A 19,954-nucleotide genomic window follows, 5' to 3' on the forward strand; every position below is an offset into this window, starting at 1 on the left:
GGCTCTCTTTATGTCTGTTACTGGTATAGAGGAATGCTTGTGATTTTTGCACATTGATTTTATATCCTGAGACTTTGCTGAAGTTGCTTATCAGTTTCAGGAGTTTTTTGGGCTGAGGCGATGGGGTCTTCTATGTATACTATCATGTTGTCTGCAAATAGAGACAATTTGGCTTCCATCTTTCCTATTTGAATACCCTTTATTTCTTTTTCTTGCCTGATTGCTATGGCTAGGACTTCCAGTACTATATTGAATAGGAGTGGTGAAAGAGGGCATCCTTGTCTAGTGCCAGATTTCAAAGGGAATGCTTCTAGTTTTTCCCCATTCAGTATGATATTGGCTGTTGGTTTGTCATAAATAGCTTTTATTACGTTGAGATACGTTCCATTGATTCCGAGTTTATTGAGGGTTTTTAGCCTAAAGGGCTGTTGAATTTTGTCAAATGCCTTCTCTGCATCAATTGAGATAATCATGTAGTTTTTGTTTTTGGTTCTGTTTATGTGGTGAATTACGTTTATAGACTTGTGTATGTTGAACCAGCCTTGCATCCCCGAGATGAATCCTACTTGATCATGATGAATAAGTTTTTTGACTTGCTGTTGCAATCGGCTTGCCAATATTTTATTGAAGATTTTTTGCATCTATGTTCATCATGGATATTGGCCTGAAGTTTTCTTTTCTTGTTGGGTCTCTGCCGGGTTTTGGTATCAGGATGATATTGGTCTCATAAAATGATTTGGGAAGTATTCCCACTTTTTGGATTATTTGGAATAGTTTCAGAAGGAATGGTACCAGCTCCTCTTTGTGTGTCTGGTAGAATTCGGCTGTGAACCCGTCTGGACCTGGGCTTTTTTTGTGTGGTAGGCTCTTAATTGCTGCCTTGACTTCTGACCTTGTTATTGGTCTATTCACAGTTTCAGCTTCCTTCTGGTTTAGGCTTGGGAGGACACAGGAGTCCAGGAATTTATCCATTTCTTTCAGGTTTACTAGTTTATGTGCATAGAGTTGTTTGTAATATTCTCTAATGATGGTTTGAATTTCTGTGGAATCTGTGGTGATTTCCTTTTTATCATTTTTTTTTTTGCATCTATTTGGTTGTTCTCTCCTTTCTTTTTAATCAATCTGGCTAGTGGTCTGTCTATTTTGTTGATCTTTTCAATAAACCACCTCTTGGATTTATTGATTTTTGGAAGGGTTTTCGTGTCTCAATCTCCTTCAGTTCAGCTCTGATCTTAGTTATTTCTTGTCTTCTGCTGGGTTTTGAGTTATTTTGATCTTGCTCCTCTAGCTCTTTCAATTTTGACAATAGGGTGTCAATTTTGGATCTCTCCATTCTCCTCATACGAGCACACCGATGGGTTTTGGATTTTTATTCAATTTGCCAGTCTGTGTCTTTTGATTGGTGTGTTTAGTCCATTTATATTTAGGGTTAATATTGTTATGGGTGAATTTGATACTGCCATTTTGATGCTAGCTGGCTGTTTTGCCCGTTAGTTGTTGTAGATTCTTCATTGTGTTGATGCTCTTTAGCATTTCGTGTGATTTTGGAATGGCTGGTACTGGTTGTTCCTTTCTATGTGTAGTGCCTCTTTCAGGAGCTCTTGTAAAGCAGGCCTGGTGGTGACAAAAATCTCTGAGTACTTGCTTGTTCGCAAAGGATTTTATTTTTCCTTCACTTATGAAGCTCAGTTTGGCTGGATAGGAAATTCTGGGTTGAAAGTTCTTTTCTTTAAGGATGTTGAATATTGGCCCCCACTCTCTTCTGGCTTGTAGTGTTTCTGCCGAGAGATCTGCTGTGAGTCTGATGGGCTTCCCTTTGTGGGTGACCCGACCTTTCTCCCTGGCTGCCCTTAGTATTTTCTCCTTTATTTCAACCTTGTTGAATCTGACGATTATGTGCCTTGGGGTTGCTCTTCTTGCGGAATATCTGTGTGGTGTTCTCTGTCTTTCCTGCATTTGAGTGTTGGCCTGTCTTGCTAGGTGGGGGAAATTTTCCTGGATATTGTCCTGCAGAGTATTTTCCATCTTGGATTCATTCTCTTCGTCACATTCTGGTACACCTATCAAACGTAGGCTAGGTCTCTTCACATAGTTCCACATTTCTTGGAGGCTTTGTTCATTCCTTTTTGCGATTTTTTCTCTGATCTTGGTTTCTCATTTTATTTCATTGAGTTGATCTTCGACTTCTGATATTCTTTCTTCTGCTTTGTCAATTCGGCTATTGAAACTTGTGCATGCTTTGTGAAGTTCTCGTATTGTGTTTTTCAGCTCTTTTAATTCATTCATATTCCTTTCTAAATTATCCATTCTTGTTATCATTTCCTCGAATCTTTATTCATATCTTTTTGCAAGTTTCTTAGTTTCTTTGCATTGATTTAAAACATGATCTTTTAGCTCACAAAAGTTTCTCATTATCCATCTTCTGAAGTCTAATTCCGTCATTTTGTCACAGTCATTCTCTGTCCAGCTTTGTTCCCTTGCTAGTGAGAAGTTTTGGTCCTTTCTAGCACTCGAGGTGTTCTGGTTTTGGGTGTTTTTCTCCTTTTTGCACTGGTTTCTTCCCATCTTTGTGGATTTATTTACCTGTCGTCTGTGTAGTTGCTCTTTTCGATTGGGTCTCTGAATGGACACCCAGATTGTTGATGATGAAGTATTTCTGTTACTTGGTTTTCCTTCTACCAGTCTAGCCCCTTCGCTGTACAACTGCTGAGGTCCACTCCAGGCCCTGCTTGTCTGGGGTGCACCTATAGCAGCTGCGGAACAGTGAGGGATGCTACAAGTTTCTTTTTCTGCTATCTTTGTCCCAGAATGATGCCTGCCAAATGTCAGTCTTTTGGATAGAGAGGGGTCAGGGAGCTGCTTGAGGAGACAGTCTGTACTTTATAGGAGCTCAATTGCTGAGCTGTGAGCTCTGTTGTTCATTCAGGGCTGTTAGCCTGCTATATTTAATTCTGCTGCAACAGAACTCATAAGAAAACCCTTTTTTTTCCTCAGATGCTCTGTCTGGGGGGGTTGGGGGCTTTGTTTTTGAGTGTCCATTGTGCTGTCCTGCCCATCTAGGAGGCAGTCTAGTCACTATTTGCCTGCCGAGGCTCTGCCCTGCTGGTTTGAGGTTTGCCCTGTTGCTGCAGGCTCTGCCCTTCTGCTCCGGTCTCCGCCCTGCTGCCACAGGCTATGCCCTTCGGCGGAGTCTCTCTATTGTAGCGGGTTGCCTCGGCAATGGCAAGCTGCGTCAGCAATGGGCATGTACCTCAGTAGGGATGGGTTGCCTTGGTAATGGGAGATGCCCCTCCCCCATGGAGCTGCTCTCAGGGAACCTCTCCACTGGGAGCGTTTGGAATCACCACACTCACTACCTCCTGGGCTGGCTCACTGTCCAAGTCCCATTCAGTCTCAAGTTCAGCCCTCTCAAGTTTCAGGTTGCTGGTTCAACAGGGCACCCGGACCAGTGCGCTTTGTGTGGAGCGCTGTGTAGCGCCGCTGCACCGGCTGCCGGCTACACCAGCCAAAACCTCTGCCTGGCGTCCTGCGTCTATTTTATACCTGGGAATTTCCCTGTTCTGTGGGCAACAAAGATCCGTCTGAAAATGCGACCCTGACTCACCCTCTTTGCGCATGCGCCGAGAGCTTCAATCCTGGGTTGTTCTCACAGCACCATCTTGAGTCCTCCCCATCAATTTTTGTTTTTGTTGCAATTGCTTTTGTGGAGTTAGTCATAAATTATTTTCTAAAGCTGATGTCCAGAATGGGATTTTCTAGGTTATCTTCTAGGTTTCTTCCAGTTTGAGATCTCACATTTAAATCTTTAATCTATCTTGAGTTAATTTTTCTGTATGGTGAACGATAGGGGTCCAGTATCATTCTTCTGCATATGGCTAGGCAGCTATCCTGGCACCATTTATTGAATAGGGTGTCCTTTCTCTACTGTTCAGTTTTGTCAACTTAGTCAAAGATCAGATGGCTGTAATTGTGCATCTTTATTTCTGGGTTCTCTATTCTGTTTCATTGGTCTATGTGTCTGTTTTTCTAATAGTACCATGCTGTTTGGGTTAGGTAGCCTTAGAGTTTGAAGGTGAGTAATGTGATATCTCTGGTTTTGTTCTTTTTGCTTAGTATTACTTTGGCTATTGGGAGTTTTTGATAACATGTGAATTTTGTGATAGTTTTTTCTAGTTCTATGAAAAATGATGTTAGGTTGATAGGAATAGCATTGAATGTGTAGATTTTTGGGGGGGTAGTATGGCCATTTTAAGGATATTGACTCTTCCAATCTATGAGCTTGGAATGTTTTTCTCTTTGTTTATATCATCTATGATTGTTTTTAGTAGTGTTTTATAGTTCTCCTTGTAGAGATCTTTTACCTCCTTCCTTGGTTAAGTGTGTTCCTAGGTACTTTGTTTTATTTTATTTTATTTTTTTCTGTTACTGTAAATGTGATTGTGTTCTCAATTTGGTTGTTAGCTTGAACATTATTGATGTATAGAAAGGCTATTGATATTTATACATTGATTTTGTATCCTGAAAGTTTTACTGAAGTCATTTATCAGTTCTAGAAGCCTGAAATTTTGCTGAAGTCTTTAATAATTCTAGGGAGTCTTCAGGGTTTTCTAGGTATAGAATGTATTGGCCATAAAAAGAGATAGTTTGACATTTTCTTTTCCTATTTGGAATTTTTAAAATTTCTTTCTCTTGCCTGATTACTCAGGCTAGCACTTCCAGTATTATGTTGAATAGGTACAGTGAAAATGAGCATCCTTGTCTTGTTCCAGTTCGCAAGGAGAGTACCTCCAGTTTTTTCCTGTTCAGTATGATGTTGACTGTGGGTTGGTCATAGATCACTGTTATTATTTTAAGGTATGTTTCTTTGATACCTATTTTTTTGAGAGTTTTTTTTTATCATGAAGGATGTCGGATTTTATTAAAAGCTTTTTCTGAGTCTATTAAGATGATCATATGGTTTTTGTTTTTAATTCTGTTTGTGTGGTGAATCACATTTATTGATTTATATATGTTGAACCAACCTTGCTTCCAGGAATGAAGTCTATTTGATCATGGTGAATTGACCTTTTCCTGTGGTGTTGGATTTGGTTTGCTAGTGTTTTGTTGAGGAATTTTGTGTCTATGTTCATCAGGGATATTGGCCTGTAGTTTTCTTTTTTTACTGTGTTTTGTCGGATTTGGGTATCAGGGTGATGCTGGCTTTCTAGAATGAGTTAGAGAGGAGACTCTTCTTGATTTTTTTGAAAATTTTGGTAGGATTGATACCAAGTCTCTTTTGGTATGACTGGCAGAATTTGGTTGTGAACTTATCTGGCCTGGGACATTCTTTGGTTGGTAGGTTTTTTATTACTGATTCAACTTTGTAGGTCATTATTGGCCTATTCAGGGTTTTAATTCCTTCCTGATTCAATCTTGACAGATTGTGTGTTTATAGGAATTTATTCATTTCCTCTAGAATTTCTAGCTTGTTTGCAAAGAAGTGTTAATAATAGTTTCTGATGATCTTTTGTATTTTTGTGGAATCATTTGTAATGTCACCTTTATCATTTCCGATTGAACTTATTTGGATCTTCTCCATTTTCTTCTTTCTTAATTTAGCTTGTGGTCTATTGATCTTGTTCATTCTTTCAAAGAACTGACATTTGGTTTCATTGACACTTTGTATGTATTTTTGGGTCTCAGTTTCATTTTGTTATGCTCTGATTTTAATTTTTTTTCTTATGTTAGATTGTCTATTTAAGATCTTTCTAACTTATTAAAAATATCCATTGAACACCATAAACTTTCCTCTTAATAACCTTACTTTTGCTGCACCCCAGAGATTTTGGAACGCTTGTCCCTGTTTTTATTTATTTCAAAATTTTTTTAAAAATTTCTTCATTTCATTGTTTATCCAAAAGTCATTCAAAAGCAAGTTGTTTTTATTTCCATGTAATTGTGTAGTTTTGAGAGATCTTCTTGGTATTGATTTCCATTTTTATTCCACTGCGGTTCAAGAGTATGATTATATGTTTTCAGTTTTTTCAAATTTATTGCAACTTGTTTGATGTCTGGGCATGTGTTCAATATTGATATGTTCTGTGCAGATGAGAAGAATGTTTATTCTGTGGTTGATGGGTTGAATATTCTGTAGATGTCTGTTAGGTCCCATCAGTAAGTGTCAAATTCAAGTTCAGAATTTGTCAGTTTTTTGCCCTAATCATTTATTTGTTGATACCGACAGTGGGATTTTGAAGTCCCCCACTATTATTGTGTGGTTGTCTATGTCTTTTCAGAGGTCTAGAAGTACTTGTTTCATGCATCTGACTACTCTAATATTGGGTGCATAACATATTTAGGACAGTTAAGTCTTCTTATAGAATTGAGCCCTTCATTATCATGTAATGCCCTTCTTGGTCCTATTTGAGTGTTGCTAGTTTACAGTGTGTTTTATCTGACGTAAGAATGGCAACCTGTGATTTTCTTTGTTTTCTGTTTATGTGCTGGATCTTTCTCCACTCCTTTACTTTGAGCCCATAAATGTCATTATATATGAGATGGATCTCTTGAAGACAGCATATGGATGGATTGTGTTTTTCTCTCCAACTTGCCATTCTGAGCCTTTTAAGTGAGGAGTTTAGACCATTTACATTCAAGGTTAATGTTGATCTGTGAGGTTTTGCTCTTGTGAAGTTATTAGCTATTTTTCTCTGAAATATAAGTTTCTATTGTGTGGTTGCTTTATAGGGCCATTGGGCTCTGTACTTAAGTGTGTTTTTGTGGTAGCCATATAGTTTTTTCATTCCCGTATTTAGAACTCCCATAAGGATTTCTTGTTAGGCTTGTCTATAGATTTCCTTAGCACTTGCTCATTTTGAAAAACTTTTATTAATTTCCTTCACTTACGAGCTTAGTTTGGTGAATTTTTTTTTTTTTGAGACAAAGTCTCGCACTGTTGCCCAGGCAGCAGTGCAGGGGCACAATCTTGGCTCTCTACGGCCTCCACCTCCCAGGTTCAAGCACTTCCTTCCTCAGCCTCCTGAGTAGCTGGGTTTACAGGTATGCTACACCATGCCTGGCTAATTTTTGTATTTTTAGTAGATATGGGATTTCACTATGTTGGCCAGACTAGGCTTGAACTCCTGACCTCTTGATTCACCTGCCTTGGTCTCCCAAAGTTCTGGTGTTACAAGCATGAGCCACTGCACCCAGCCAGGATATGACATTCTTAATTGGAATTTCTATTCTTTAAGAATGCTGAAAATAGATTCTCAATCTCTTCTGATTCATAAGGTTTCTACTGAGATGTCCACTGTTAGCCAAATGGGGTCCCCTTTGTATACAATTTGACCTTTTTCTTTAGCTGCCTTTAAGATTTTTCTCTTTAGCATTGATCTTGGACAATGTAGTGACTAGATGCCTTGCTGATGTTCATTTTGTATAGTATCTGGCAGATGTTCTCTGGATTTCTTGTATCTAAATCTCTACCTCTCTAGCAAGATTAGGGAAATTTTCTTGAATTATTCCCCCAAATATGTATTCCAGGTTTTCAAATTTTTCTTCTCTTGCAGGAATGCCAGTAATTTGTAGCTTTGATCTCTTTACATAATACAATATTTCTCCAAGACTTTTGTATTAAAAAAAATTTTTGTCTTTTTTTTGTATACCTGACTGGGTGGGTTCAAAAGAACAGTTCCAAAGCTCTAAATTGTTTCTTCTGCTTGGTTCAGTCTATCGATAAAGCTTTCAATTATATTTTGAAATTCCTTAAGTGAGCTGTCCAATTCCAGAAGCCATGATTAATTACTTTTTAAGATTGATCTCCTCCTTCATTTCCTGAACTGCTTTAGAAGTTTCTTTTTAATCTTGTATTGGACCTCATTGAGCTTCCTTGCAATCCATGATTTGAATTCTTTATCTGTCACTTCTGAGTTTGTATTTTCATTAGGGACCTTTGTTGGAAAGCTGGTGCAATCCTTTGATGGTGTCACTACATTCCTATTTTTCATAGTGTCAGTATTTTTGCACCTGTTCCTTCTTATTTAAAAATTATGTCACTTATAATTTTTGTAATTATTTTCATGTTTGTAGAATTAATTTCTTTTTCTTTCTTTCCCTATTATACTATTGCTGTTTTTTTCTCTCTTTTCATTTTCCTTTCCTCACTTCCTTAGGGTCTTTTGGTTTTGCTTCTGTAGCCTTATGTACTTCTTTCTGCAGGTTTTATATTGGGCTGTGCAGTTTGAGCTATAAGCCAGTAGATAGTACTTATGCATGTTAGCAGACTGCAGCCAATGCAGCTAGGTATATACTTGATCCTTGTTCACTGACAGAAGCTCTCCGTTGCCTCAGGCAATGGCAGATTCTTGGAATGCACAATGTTCTGAGCCCCCTGCTCAGCCCTGGGGATTTGAAGCCACAATGGGTGGGGCCAGACCAGGTAGATTCATCTACAGGGCCCCTAATGGCAGGTGCAAGCACCCTGTGCTGAAGAAGAATGTGGGAGGAAGCCACCAAGTGCCCAGTTGTGTGCCTTGGCATCAAGCTGGGAAACCTCCTCAGCCCCAAGTGCTCTGCATGGGAAGGGTAGCAGCCTAAACTCCTAATCCAAGAGAATAAGTGCTTCAGATGCCTAGAGATCTGCCTGGATGTAGAGCAGAGAGGTTCTCCTTGCGCCACAGTCTCTACACAGGACAGGTGGGATGGCTCAGGCTGCCAATTTAGGTAAGCTGATTCTTCTAATGGCTGGAAATTTGCCTGGGCATGGAGCAGAGAGGGCCTCATTGCCTCATGATCTATGTTCAGGGCAGGTGTGGTGGCTCAGGCTACTGAGCCAGATGAGCAGGTGCTTTGAATGCCCTGAGTTCTGCCCTGGTGTGAAACAGAGCTGGCCTTCCTGCACCAGGATCACTGCATAGGATGAGGGGTGCAGGTCAGACTACTGCTCCAGGTGAACAGGCTATCTGAAAGCCTGGATATTTACCTAGCCATGGAATGGTGAGGAATTTGCTATACCATGATCTATGTCTATCAAGTGTAGGGTAGCTCAGGCTGCTGATCCAGGCAAGTGGGTGCTCCAAAAGCCTGGATTTCTGCCAGGGAATAGAACAGAGAGGGCCCTGCTGCACCACAGTCTCAGGGATGCAGGCTGGACACTTGCAGATTGGTTCCACATTGCCAAGCTGGCCCTAGATTTGTATTATTACCCAGTAAAAACTGCAGGTTTATCAACTCTCGTCCTGTCCCAGGGTTGTGGCAGAGGAGAACACAATTCTGGCACCTACTGCTGAGGTGCTTTCCACAGGTCTGGCTGGAGGCTCCTGCACTGCTCTAGAGTGAGTGCTTCAGTCTCTGGCTAGAGATTAAAATGAATGGCTGCCTTTCTATGCCCTCAGATTAAAAATGGCATTCTGGTCTTGGTCATGAGTCTAGAAAAATGTCTGCAGCTTTTCTTCATATTGTTTCCTCACAATGTTTCCAAGACACTCAACAAGTTAGCTCCAGGGCTTGGGAGGAACAAAGTGCTTTCCCTTGGCATTCTTTGCTGGGATCTCCAATGGAAAGGCAAATACAGAGGGAGGCTCTCTGCCTCTCTTACATACTGAAGCTTCTCTAATTTTTATTAGCTGGATGCTATCAAAGGGGCTGTTTGCCCATGTTCCCCTCCCTGGGATCTGGGATATCCTTCATGATTCTGGTGGATTCCCATTTTCCTTCTTGAAATAAAGGTCACACAATTGGTCTTTATGCACTATCTTGCTACTTCCAAGTGGCTGAGGCATGTTAAAAGGCTCTAATATACTATCTTGGCGAGGGGAAAAAAGAAATAGTAGTTATAAGATTAGGTCATACATTAATAATCACCTAGAGATGCCTTAAAAAATACAAATTCCTGACCTCTACACTAAAACAACACAATAAAGAAATACAAAAAGAGAGAGATCCAAGATGGCTGATCACTAACAGCTCAGGATTGTAGCTCCCAGTGAAAGCTCAGAGAACGAGAGGACACCACACTTTCAGATGAATTTTTGTCACTCATGGACCAGCAGATTTCTAGTGGAGGAGCCCCACGGGTTGCCAGCACGACTCTTGTGGCGGCACAGCAGTTTTGCCGGCGCCTTGGCGCAGCAACTCTTCATGCAGAGTAAACGGGACTGGTTCCCTTACTGACTGGTGTTTGGAGCTCCAGGAAGGCAGAGCCACTGGTTGCGGACTCAAGAAGGAAGCCAGACCAGAGATTCCTGGGCAGAAGAGCACCATCAGTCTTATCACTGCTATTTTGGCCGGCGCAGTGGGTTGCTTGAATCCCAGAACTAGGAATCAATATTTTGGACGTAGACTCAAAAACCTAATTAGAAAGGCGGTAATTGTAAAGATGACAGATGGATAAATTTATAATAAAGGGGAAAAACCAGCCTAAGAAGGCCGAGCATACCCAAAATCAGAACCCCTCTCCCTCTACAGGGGATTGCAGTTCCTCATCAGCAACGGAACAAGCCCTGATGGAAAAGGACTGTGTTCCATTATCTGAAGTAGGCTTCAGAAGGTGGATGATAAGAAACTTCTGGGAATTAAAAGAACTTGTTCTAACCCAATGTAAAGAAACTGAGAACTTTGAAAAAAGGTTTGACGAAATGCTGAAAAGAATAGACAATATTGAGAGGAATATAAATGAACTAACAGAGCTGAAAACTACAACACGAGAACTTAGTGAAATATGCACAAGTTTAAATAGCAGAATGGATCAAGCAGAAGAAAGGATATCAGAGGTCGAAGACCAACTTAATGAAATAAAATGACAAGACAAGAATAGAGAAAAAAGGATGAAAAGGAATGAGCAAAGTCTCCAAGAAATATGGGACTATGTGAAAAGACCCAATCTACGTTTGATTGGTGTGCCTGAATGTGATGGAGAGAATGAATCCAAGCTGGAAAATACTTTTCAGGATATTATCCAGGAAAATTTTCCCAATCTAGCAAAGCAGGACACTATTCAACCCCAGGTAATACAGAGAACACCACAAAGATATTCCTCAAGAAGAGCAACCCCAAGGCACATAATCGTTAGATTCACCAGGATCGAAACAAAGGAGAAAATACTAAGGGCAGCCAGAGAGAAAGGCCAGGTTACCCATAAAGGGAAGCCTATTAGACTTACAGCAGATCTCTCAGCGGAAACCCTACAAGCCAGAAGAGAGTGGGGGCCAATATTCAACATCCTTAAAGAACAGAACTTTCAGCCTAGAATCTCATATCCTGCCAAACTAAGCTTCACAATTGAAGGAAAAATAAAATCTTTTATGCACAAGCAAGTACTCAGAGATTTTATTACCACCAGGCTTGCTTTACAAGAACTTCTGAAAGAAGCATTACACATAGAAAGGAACAACCAGTATGAGCCTTTCTAAAAATATACCAAAAAGTAAAGAGCATCAAACTAAAGAAGAATTTACATCAACGAATGGATAAAATAGCCAGTTAACATCAAATAGCAGTAACCCTAAATTTAAATCAACTAAATCCCCCAATCAAAAGATACAGCCAAAACCTAATGGTGTATCCAAAGATACACAAAGACTCAAAACAAAGGGTTGGAGAAAAATTTACCAACCAAATGGAGAGCAAAAATAAATAAAAAAACAAAAAGCAGGAGTTGCAATTCTCACATTTGATAAAATAGATTTCAAAGCAACAAAGATACAGTGGTAAAAGGATCAATGTAACAATAAGAGATCTTAATACCCAGATGCATAAGACCCATAACGAGATTTAGACTCAACGAGACAGAAAATTAATAAGGATATCCAGGACTTCAACTCAGATCCAGAACAAGTAAACTCAATAAATATTTATAGAGTTCTCCATTTTAAATACACAAAATATTGATTGGCCATTATTAATACCCATTTTTAGAATGAAGCAATATTCCTGTTCTCTCTCCCTCTTTTTCTTCCTCTTTCTTCCTCTCCTTCTCTCCTTTTTTTACTTTTCAACATCCTAGTTTCTCACCTCTACTCAATACATTCCTCTGAACACCTGATTCCTTGTGATTCTCCCGTCCCACTGAAACCCCCAAAAATAAAAAAAATAAAAGAATCTCTGAGACATGCAACCTGGGGATGGGTATTCAATAAGCACCTCAGATGATTTCTTATGCTGCCAGAATGTCAACTGACTGAAGACCTGTGCTTAAATTTATGTTTATATTTAGGGAGAGAGACAGTTATGAGAGCCTAGATGCTGAGTTCCCCAGTTAAGGGGCTCCCAGACATCCAGCTGAGAAGTGATGAGGGGCTGAGATGGAGCAGGAGCAGTGCCAGGGGAGAGGAGGGGCAGAGTTAAGGGCTACCTCTAAAACAGAAGTGTTAGTTGGATACTGGAGCCTTTTTGGTTGAAGGAGTGAGGAGAGAGCTAGAAGATGACTTGAAGTAAAAATATTGCTAGACACACATTATGCCTGTGATGCTTGTGTGTATTTTTAGCTGAGTCTGTGACACCAAATGGACCATTTCAGGCTATTGGGACAGAGGGCCAAGGTTTGATTTAATCTAAGTCATGAGGAAGGGGCCTTTGAAATCAGCCACACCAGGTTCATTTTATAGATAAGAAAACTGAGTCTCAGGGAGAGAAATATATTTGTCTAAGTCTGTTTTGGTAACTAGTGAGTAAAATTAAGACCCCCGTCTTCTGACTTTTCAAGCTAATGTCTTCTGCTGTTAAATCATCTAAATAGTTCTTACATCTGTTATATTAACTTTTGTGAACTGATTGATTGCTTTGCCATTTAACACCCCTCATAGCTGAAAGCTGAATCATGAACCCCATCTACACTACTATGAAGTGTGTGTTTAAGAGCATTGGGGACTTACGTGGTGAAGTTGATTATTTTCAGTGCAGTAATCCAGTGTGACACAACTTAGTTTAGAAGTTCCTGCTAGGCAAAAACTATACATTTCCTGCACCAAGCATAGAGCTTTAGCCACATTAGCCACTCTGTAAATGTATGTTGAATAAGTGATCTAAAGCCAAGGGAAGTTTTTGAATTATAGTCATTTTTTAAAAGGAAATTTAACTGTAATGAATTCATCAGGTCTCTACTTTGTCCAAAAGTACGCACTCACTCTGAGTCACATGGTTCTCATTCTTTGAATAAGAAACAGCCAAGAGCACTATCAGCTGACAAAGGAAGGAAACAATGTCAGCATCAGAAATGCTCTGATCTAAATGTGACCCCTTGCTGGAATGTCAAAAATAAAAACTTTCCAAGTGAGCTGGCCCAGTGACCTCAACATACAAATGTCTTTTCTTTCTAGAAACAAACTGTCTGTCTTCTTGTTTCTGATCTGACACACATACATTCACAAACTCAAACACACACACACACACACACACACACACATTTTCTTTTTTGATTCTCTGTGAAGGTATAGCCTACGTATTGCTTTTTTGTATGGTCTCAAAATAACTCTTTATTATATATTTAAAATGCAAATCTTTATTCTTGAGAACTACCGTATTCTACGATGAAAACCTCTGGACAAGCAGATTATTAAATAAGCCATGACTTGGCTCTTCATCTGATTAGATCCTTGAAAGATATCATAAGACATCCTTTAAAAGCCTTAAGGCCTTGGAAGTTCTGAATAATCACAGAAAGCTTTTTTCCCCTATTTTTCTGAAACATCATGGCCACCCTGGGCAGTATCAAAGAAGATCACTGTTTGCATCAGGAATTTAAAAAGAAAAGAAATGTTAAACTTATTTGGGAAAACTGAAAGTTCATCTGTGGATTATGTGTCATGTGGAGAGTATTTTGCCCCTTTATTTCATTGATTAGGCAACTGTGGGATATTAAAAAAAATGCTTCTCTGGTGTAACCCATGTAAAAAATATTGTAAGATTGTCATATGCTGGCCCTGACAAAATACTGTTTTTTCCAGTGATTCTTGCTTCTGCGCACATGCTTACACAATGGGACCAGAGCCCTTGACCTTCATTCATTTTCACTAAGTGCTTAGGGAGCCTTCTCTTACAATTTCAGTGCTACTACCAATGTAAATATAACAATCTACAAAACAGCTTGCTAACTTGAATTAAAACTTACCATTATAAAACTTTGAGCTTAAAATTAAGGATAAAGTGTTCTTAGAGATATGTTGATCTGTCTTTTCTTAGATACAACCCACTTTAAGCATTTTACTCTTTCCAAGAAAAGTTGACTTGTTAAATACACACTGACTTTGTTTTAATTTATGTAACTTTATAAGACTCTTAACATAAATAAATTCCCAAATCAGAATAAAAAGACTTCATCTGGTCACATACTTTTGGTATTTTGAGTTCAGAAAATATAAGCCAGTCTTCATTAGCTCCTATCTTCAGCAACTATTAATCGACAGAGTTAGAAGTAATAGGATTTTGTTTATTTTTGTTATTCAGCTGAAATACTTATATTTTTTTTGTCATAAACTCTGATCTGAAACTCTGATTTCAGAACTTGTACCATATTGTCTTTCATATTTTTTTTAGCATACTGCCAAAAGAGAAGGAAAACTCAAGTATTGACTAGTTCTAATGTACTATCTGGGTGCCTTGCAAATATGAATTCACTTTGTCCACATGACAACACTGTGCAGTACAAATTATTATTGCCATTTTGCAGATGAGGAAGAATGAACTTAGAGTGCTTAAGAAACTTGGCAATATTCAATCAGAAAATTAAGCATCAGAGCAAAATTGATTCCAGCTGTTTCTAACTAATTCTAAAACCAATTTTTATCCTTAAATAAAAACAAAAAACAAAAGTTATTTAGTGGGCCGGGCGCGGTGGCTCAAGCCTGTAATCCCAGCACTTTGGGAGGCCGAGGCGGGTGGATCACGAGGTCGGCAGATCGAGACCAACCTGGTCAACATGGTGAAACCCCGTCTCTACTTAAAATTACAAAAAAAATTAGCTGGGCACAGTAGCGCGTGCCTGTAATCCCAGCTACTCAGGAGGCTGAGGCAGGAGAATTGCCTGAACCCAGGGGGCGGAGGTTGCGGTGAGCCGAGATCGTGCCATTGCACTCCAGCCTGGGTAACAAGAGCGAAACTCCGTCTCAAAAAAAAAAAAAAAAAAAAAAGTTATTTAGTGTTTTGCTCTAGGAGGACTTTTCTTATCCAGTAGGTTGTAGAGTATTTAAGGGTAGAGACCGTCTAGTTTACGGTTGTACTCTGAGCAGCTAGTCCAGAAACTGGCACCAATACAATAGATATCCAATAATATCCATTCACTCAAATTCAGTGGGATGGTACTGGTACATAAGCCCGTGGAAGAGAGAGTACAGTCTATAGTTTAGTAGTTGAGAGTATTCAATGTTGGTAAAAGACTGTGAGCTCTAGATTCAAATGGCTCAGTTTTGTATTATGATTTCTCAAGCTTACCATCCGTATAATTTGAGAATGTTACTTAGACTAAGTTTCAATTTTTTTACTTTAAGATGGGGGTAATAATTTTACCTTCATGATTGCTACGTAAATCACATTTCTCATTGTTAGTAAACAGGCAATGAATAGTAGCTATTATTATAACCTTTAATTGGACTAGATTGTGGATCCCTTTTAAACATACTACATAATTTATTTATTATGTTTATTGTTTAAAATCTGTCTTCCCATTAAAATATAATCTCCATGGTGTCAGGGATTCTCATGTTTGAATCAGAGTATCCCAGATGTTTAAAACAGTGTTACCCTAATCGAATGCTCTGTACTGATAGAAATGTTTTATATTGGCATAGTCTAATACAGTAGTCATTAGCAACATGCGGTGACTGAACACTTGAAATGTAGCTAGCTAGAGTGACAGAGTACTTGCATTAAAAATTTTATTTAGTTTTTGTTCATTTAATTTAAATATCCATATGTGGCTACTGGAATACTGTATTAGCACAGGTCTAGAATATTACATGGTACACAGAAGTTTCTTAGCACCTATTCGTTAAATGAATGAATTCCCTTCTGAACTAAAAAATCAAGAACAAAGCTGCATGATTGCATATTTGGTTCACTCTTAAAGATCAACAATTAAGATGAAGGACTTTACGGAGTGACTTCCTCATCTTGGAGGCTGCATGAAGTTCTAATATGATTTGGTTTACAATTGTAATATGTTTTTCATTTTGATTTCTTTTTGGTGTCAGGTCAAGAAAGATTTGGAAACATGACAAGAGTCTATTACCGAGAAGCTATGGGTGCATTTATTGTCTTCGATGTCACCAGGCCAGCCACATTTGAAGCAGTGGCAAAGTGGAAAAATGATTTGGACTCTAAGTTAACTCTCCCTAATGGCAAACCAGTTTCAGTGGTTTTGTTGGCCAACAAATGTGACCAGGGGAAAGATGTGCTCATGAACAACGGCCTCAAGATGGACCAGTTCTGCAAGGAGCATGGTTTTGTAGGATGGTTTGAAACATCAGCAAAGGTAATGTGACTTTAAATAATAAGCTTAGTATAGGCAAGATTAACAAAGAAAATGGCACATAATCATCAACATCATCATAATGATAATAATATGTTTTTTAGTGATTTATGGTTTCCCAACTGCTTTACATTCTTTCTCATTTCAAGGTGATGAGTAGGCAAGGCAGGAATTATCATCTGCAATTTAAGATCATCGTGGCAAAAGGAGCAAAGCAACTTGTACAAGGTTATAATAATAATAGTTGGTAACTGTGTTTGCTTTTTGAGGTCTTAGTATGAGCCAGGCATATTTTCCATTCTTCTTTTTTTTTTTTTTTTTTATGAAACAAAGTTTCACTCTTGTTGCCCAGGCTGGAGTTCAATGGTGCAATCTCTGCTCACTGCAACCTCTGCCTCCCAGGTTCAAGTGATTCTCCCACCTCAACCTCTTGAGTAGCTGGGATTATAGGCATGTGTCACTGCATCTGGCTAATTTTGTATTTTTGGTAGAAAGAGGGTTTCTCCGTGTTGGTCTGGCTGGTCCTGAACTCCCAACCTCAGGTGATGCACCTGCCTCAGCCTCCCAAAGTGCTGGGATTACAGGCATGAGCCATGTGCCTGGCCTCCAAGCCAGACATATTTGCATACATTTTACTGTTTAGTCCTGACAGAAACTTCATTAAGTGAGTACTAGTTTACAGTAAATGCCTTATTCGTGTGTTAGTTAATTTACACAATCAATATTTAATATGTTCACCTGTATGTCAAGAATTGTGCTTGCTCCAATGAAAGAAAAGATGGCAAACACCACATTGGGCATCCTGGAATAGTGGGGTAACAGAGAATAGACAGCAAACACAAATGTGAAGAGCACAGCATAGCTTGGCCATGCTGATTCCCCTGGGTGGCAGAGAAGTGACCAGAGGCAGAGCTGAGGCAGGGCTGGAAGATGAAGGATCCTGTGTAGTGGATGAGGATAATGTACTTCTCATAGCACCTTCACGTTGTCAACTGGTGTGTCAGGTGCCTGATTTTTGTTCTGCTCTCTTTTTGTTTGTGCCTGTATTTTAAAAATCTCAGTATCACAGGAAAAAAAGCTTTCATGGCAGAATTTGAAAACCCATAAAAAACCATAACTAAAATTTAAAAAATAACTATTTTTGCTGTGTTTTCTGATTTTTGTTTGTGTGCATATAATTACATTATTAGAATTCCATTTTACATGATTTTACATCATGATCGTTCCACTTTTATTCAAATGTTAAATGTTTGTGGAGCACAGGCACTGTGCTAGTTTTTTGGGATTCAGCCGTGAATAAGACAGCCATGGGCTCCGTACTTACAGAGTTCACGCTTGGGCCTTATAGTGAACATTTGTGCACCTCATTACCAAACGGTTTGAAAATATTACTGGAATTGTCATCATTCCAATAGGCTGAGGAGGAACCTCTAATGCGTTTTCTGCGGGAAAGTAGAATGGTTCACTTTGCCTTGGAAAAACTAGGAAGAAGGATTGAAGGGTGGTGAGCCAGGAGACAGAGTGGCATGGTAATTACCATGTTCTGTGTGAACATTATGAGACTTTAAACGGGAGTTGTGGCTGTAGACGCTGGAAAGAAAACCTGGATTTGAGAATACCCTGAATTATAAAGAGCAGCACAATTAAGCAAGCACTGGGATTGGAGATGATGGCAGGGAAGAAGAGCCTGGTGGTCCCACTTTTTCTGTCACAGTGGGATGTTCTTTTCTCTCGATCCTTCCTGTGGAGAGCCCTGATGCCTGTCTCCTCGCTCTTCTGTCACTAGCTACTTTTCTGTTTGTTAAGTTGTTATTCTCAGTTCCCAGAGTTCTTGTTTTCCTTTCGAGGCCCCAGTTTGCTGGTGTGCTTTCCCCCTTCATTCTATTTAAAATTTCTGTTTCGCTGTTTCTTGGGACTCTTCTTTGGTTCAGGGTACATTCCCCATCATTTTATATTTCTTGACTGTCATTGAACCTTTTTAGTTTATGTGGTTGAGGGATTTCTTGCTGTAAAGGGAGATAAGTAGAGCACAACTGAAAGGCATGATTAAGTTACAGAAATTTAACAAGCGTGGTATCTTTTTGTAGTCTATCTTCTTTTTGGAATGTTAGCCTGTTTTTTTTAAATTTCAAAATGTGGGTGAATTCACTTATTTTCATTTCCTTTTAGCTCCACACTTAATTTCACTCCAAATTTCCAGTGTAATCTTTCAAATTGCTTTCTTTCAAAAAGTGTCACTCCCCAGCCCAGAAGCCTCCAGGCACAGGGGAAAAAGAATAGGGCTTTGGAGTACTCCTTTTCTCAGTTGATTACATTACATTATAAGTGTAAACTAGGCTAAATGACCCATATTTAAATGAGGAGAGGAATCTTTTATTCATTCAGTCAGTCAATCAATAGATATTATCAAATACCTGTTATATGCCAAACAAATGTTTTAGGCACTGAGAATATAGAAATTATGAAACAGAACTTTGCCTTCATGGATAACAACCACCATAAAACAAATAAAATATACAGTGTGTGATAGGGATTAAGTGCTAATAAGAAAAAAGGGAAAGAAAGAAAGAGGCCTATGAATCTGTAGGGAGGCTTGAAATTACTTCTGGGCCAAAGACCTCTGAACACATTTTTCACCTCACTTGGACATTCCTTGCTCAACCACTAGAGTGTTAAACTGTCTGCTTAAGGACACAATGTTTTTTACCTCTAGGTCTGGCTGACCCACATTACTTAGGTACTGGATTTCTAATCCTCCAAATCTCTGTAAGTGTGCACTTTGAAGAGAAGCTTTGTACAGTGTTGGGGAGAAGGGACATGGGATTTCACAAGCTAATATAATCAAGGGGATACAAGGCCTAATTGTAAAATACAGAAGCCATGTTCAACATCTCTTTTCCTTTCAAACATAATGCTATTGAGGTTGTCCTTTTGAATGTCTTAATGAAAATGGCTTGCCTGTCCCAGGTTAGTACTCAAAGTCAACGCTTAGAAGCTCAGGAACAGTCCTGCAGCGCTGACAAACTGGAGTGTCAAACTGTTTCAAAAATCTTTTTAAAGATATCTCATAAAGCTCTGCTAACTTTCTGAGTACAGTATTACAACATTTGCAAAACTGAAGCCTAGATCAAACTGTCTGCCTGAAGCAGAGATGCCAGTTTTTGGGGACAGCTATGAATTCTTTCCTTCATTCTGAGATCAAAGAGTATTTCCCATTGGTATCTTTCTCTTATACAGTCAATCTACTAACAATTAGAGTCCTTTTGAGTGGTGACATAATGTCTGGTGATAAACATGTGATTTCCTTTCTTCACATCACTGAAATTTCTGAGTCAGACTTCTGGCTTTGTCCCCATGGGCACATCCTGCAGAAATTCTTTGGGTATCATCATCAGCTTGGAAATCTCTGCAACTGAAACTTTCAAGGTTTTTATAAGTTAATCATTGAACCAGCCTCCATCTTACCACTGACCCCACTGCTGAGGCAAATTTACCCCCTTGCTTTTCAATCCT

The 19,954-nt window shown here is 39.1% G+C and overlaps 1 protein-coding gene across 1 annotated transcript in view; it reads left to right on the top strand.

The window, feature by feature from the left end:
* The window catches only part of RAB38 (RAB38, member RAS oncogene family), a 68,585-nt gene that overhangs the window by 18,046 nt on the left and 30,585 nt on the right, over nucleotides 1-19,954 (top strand). Inside the window, exon 2 of the mRNA XM_002754707.7 lies at nucleotides 16,164-16,444. Coding sequence (XP_002754753.1) covers nucleotides 16,164-16,444 — 281 coding nt within the window. The remainder of the gene's footprint in view (nucleotides 1-16,163; nucleotides 16,445-19,954) is intronic.

Source organism: Callithrix jacchus, chromosome 10, assembly GCF_049354715.1.
Source record: "Callithrix jacchus isolate 240 chromosome 10, calJac240_pri, whole genome shotgun sequence".
Classification (NCBI taxonomy): domain Eukaryota; kingdom Metazoa; phylum Chordata; class Mammalia; order Primates; family Cebidae; genus Callithrix; species Callithrix jacchus.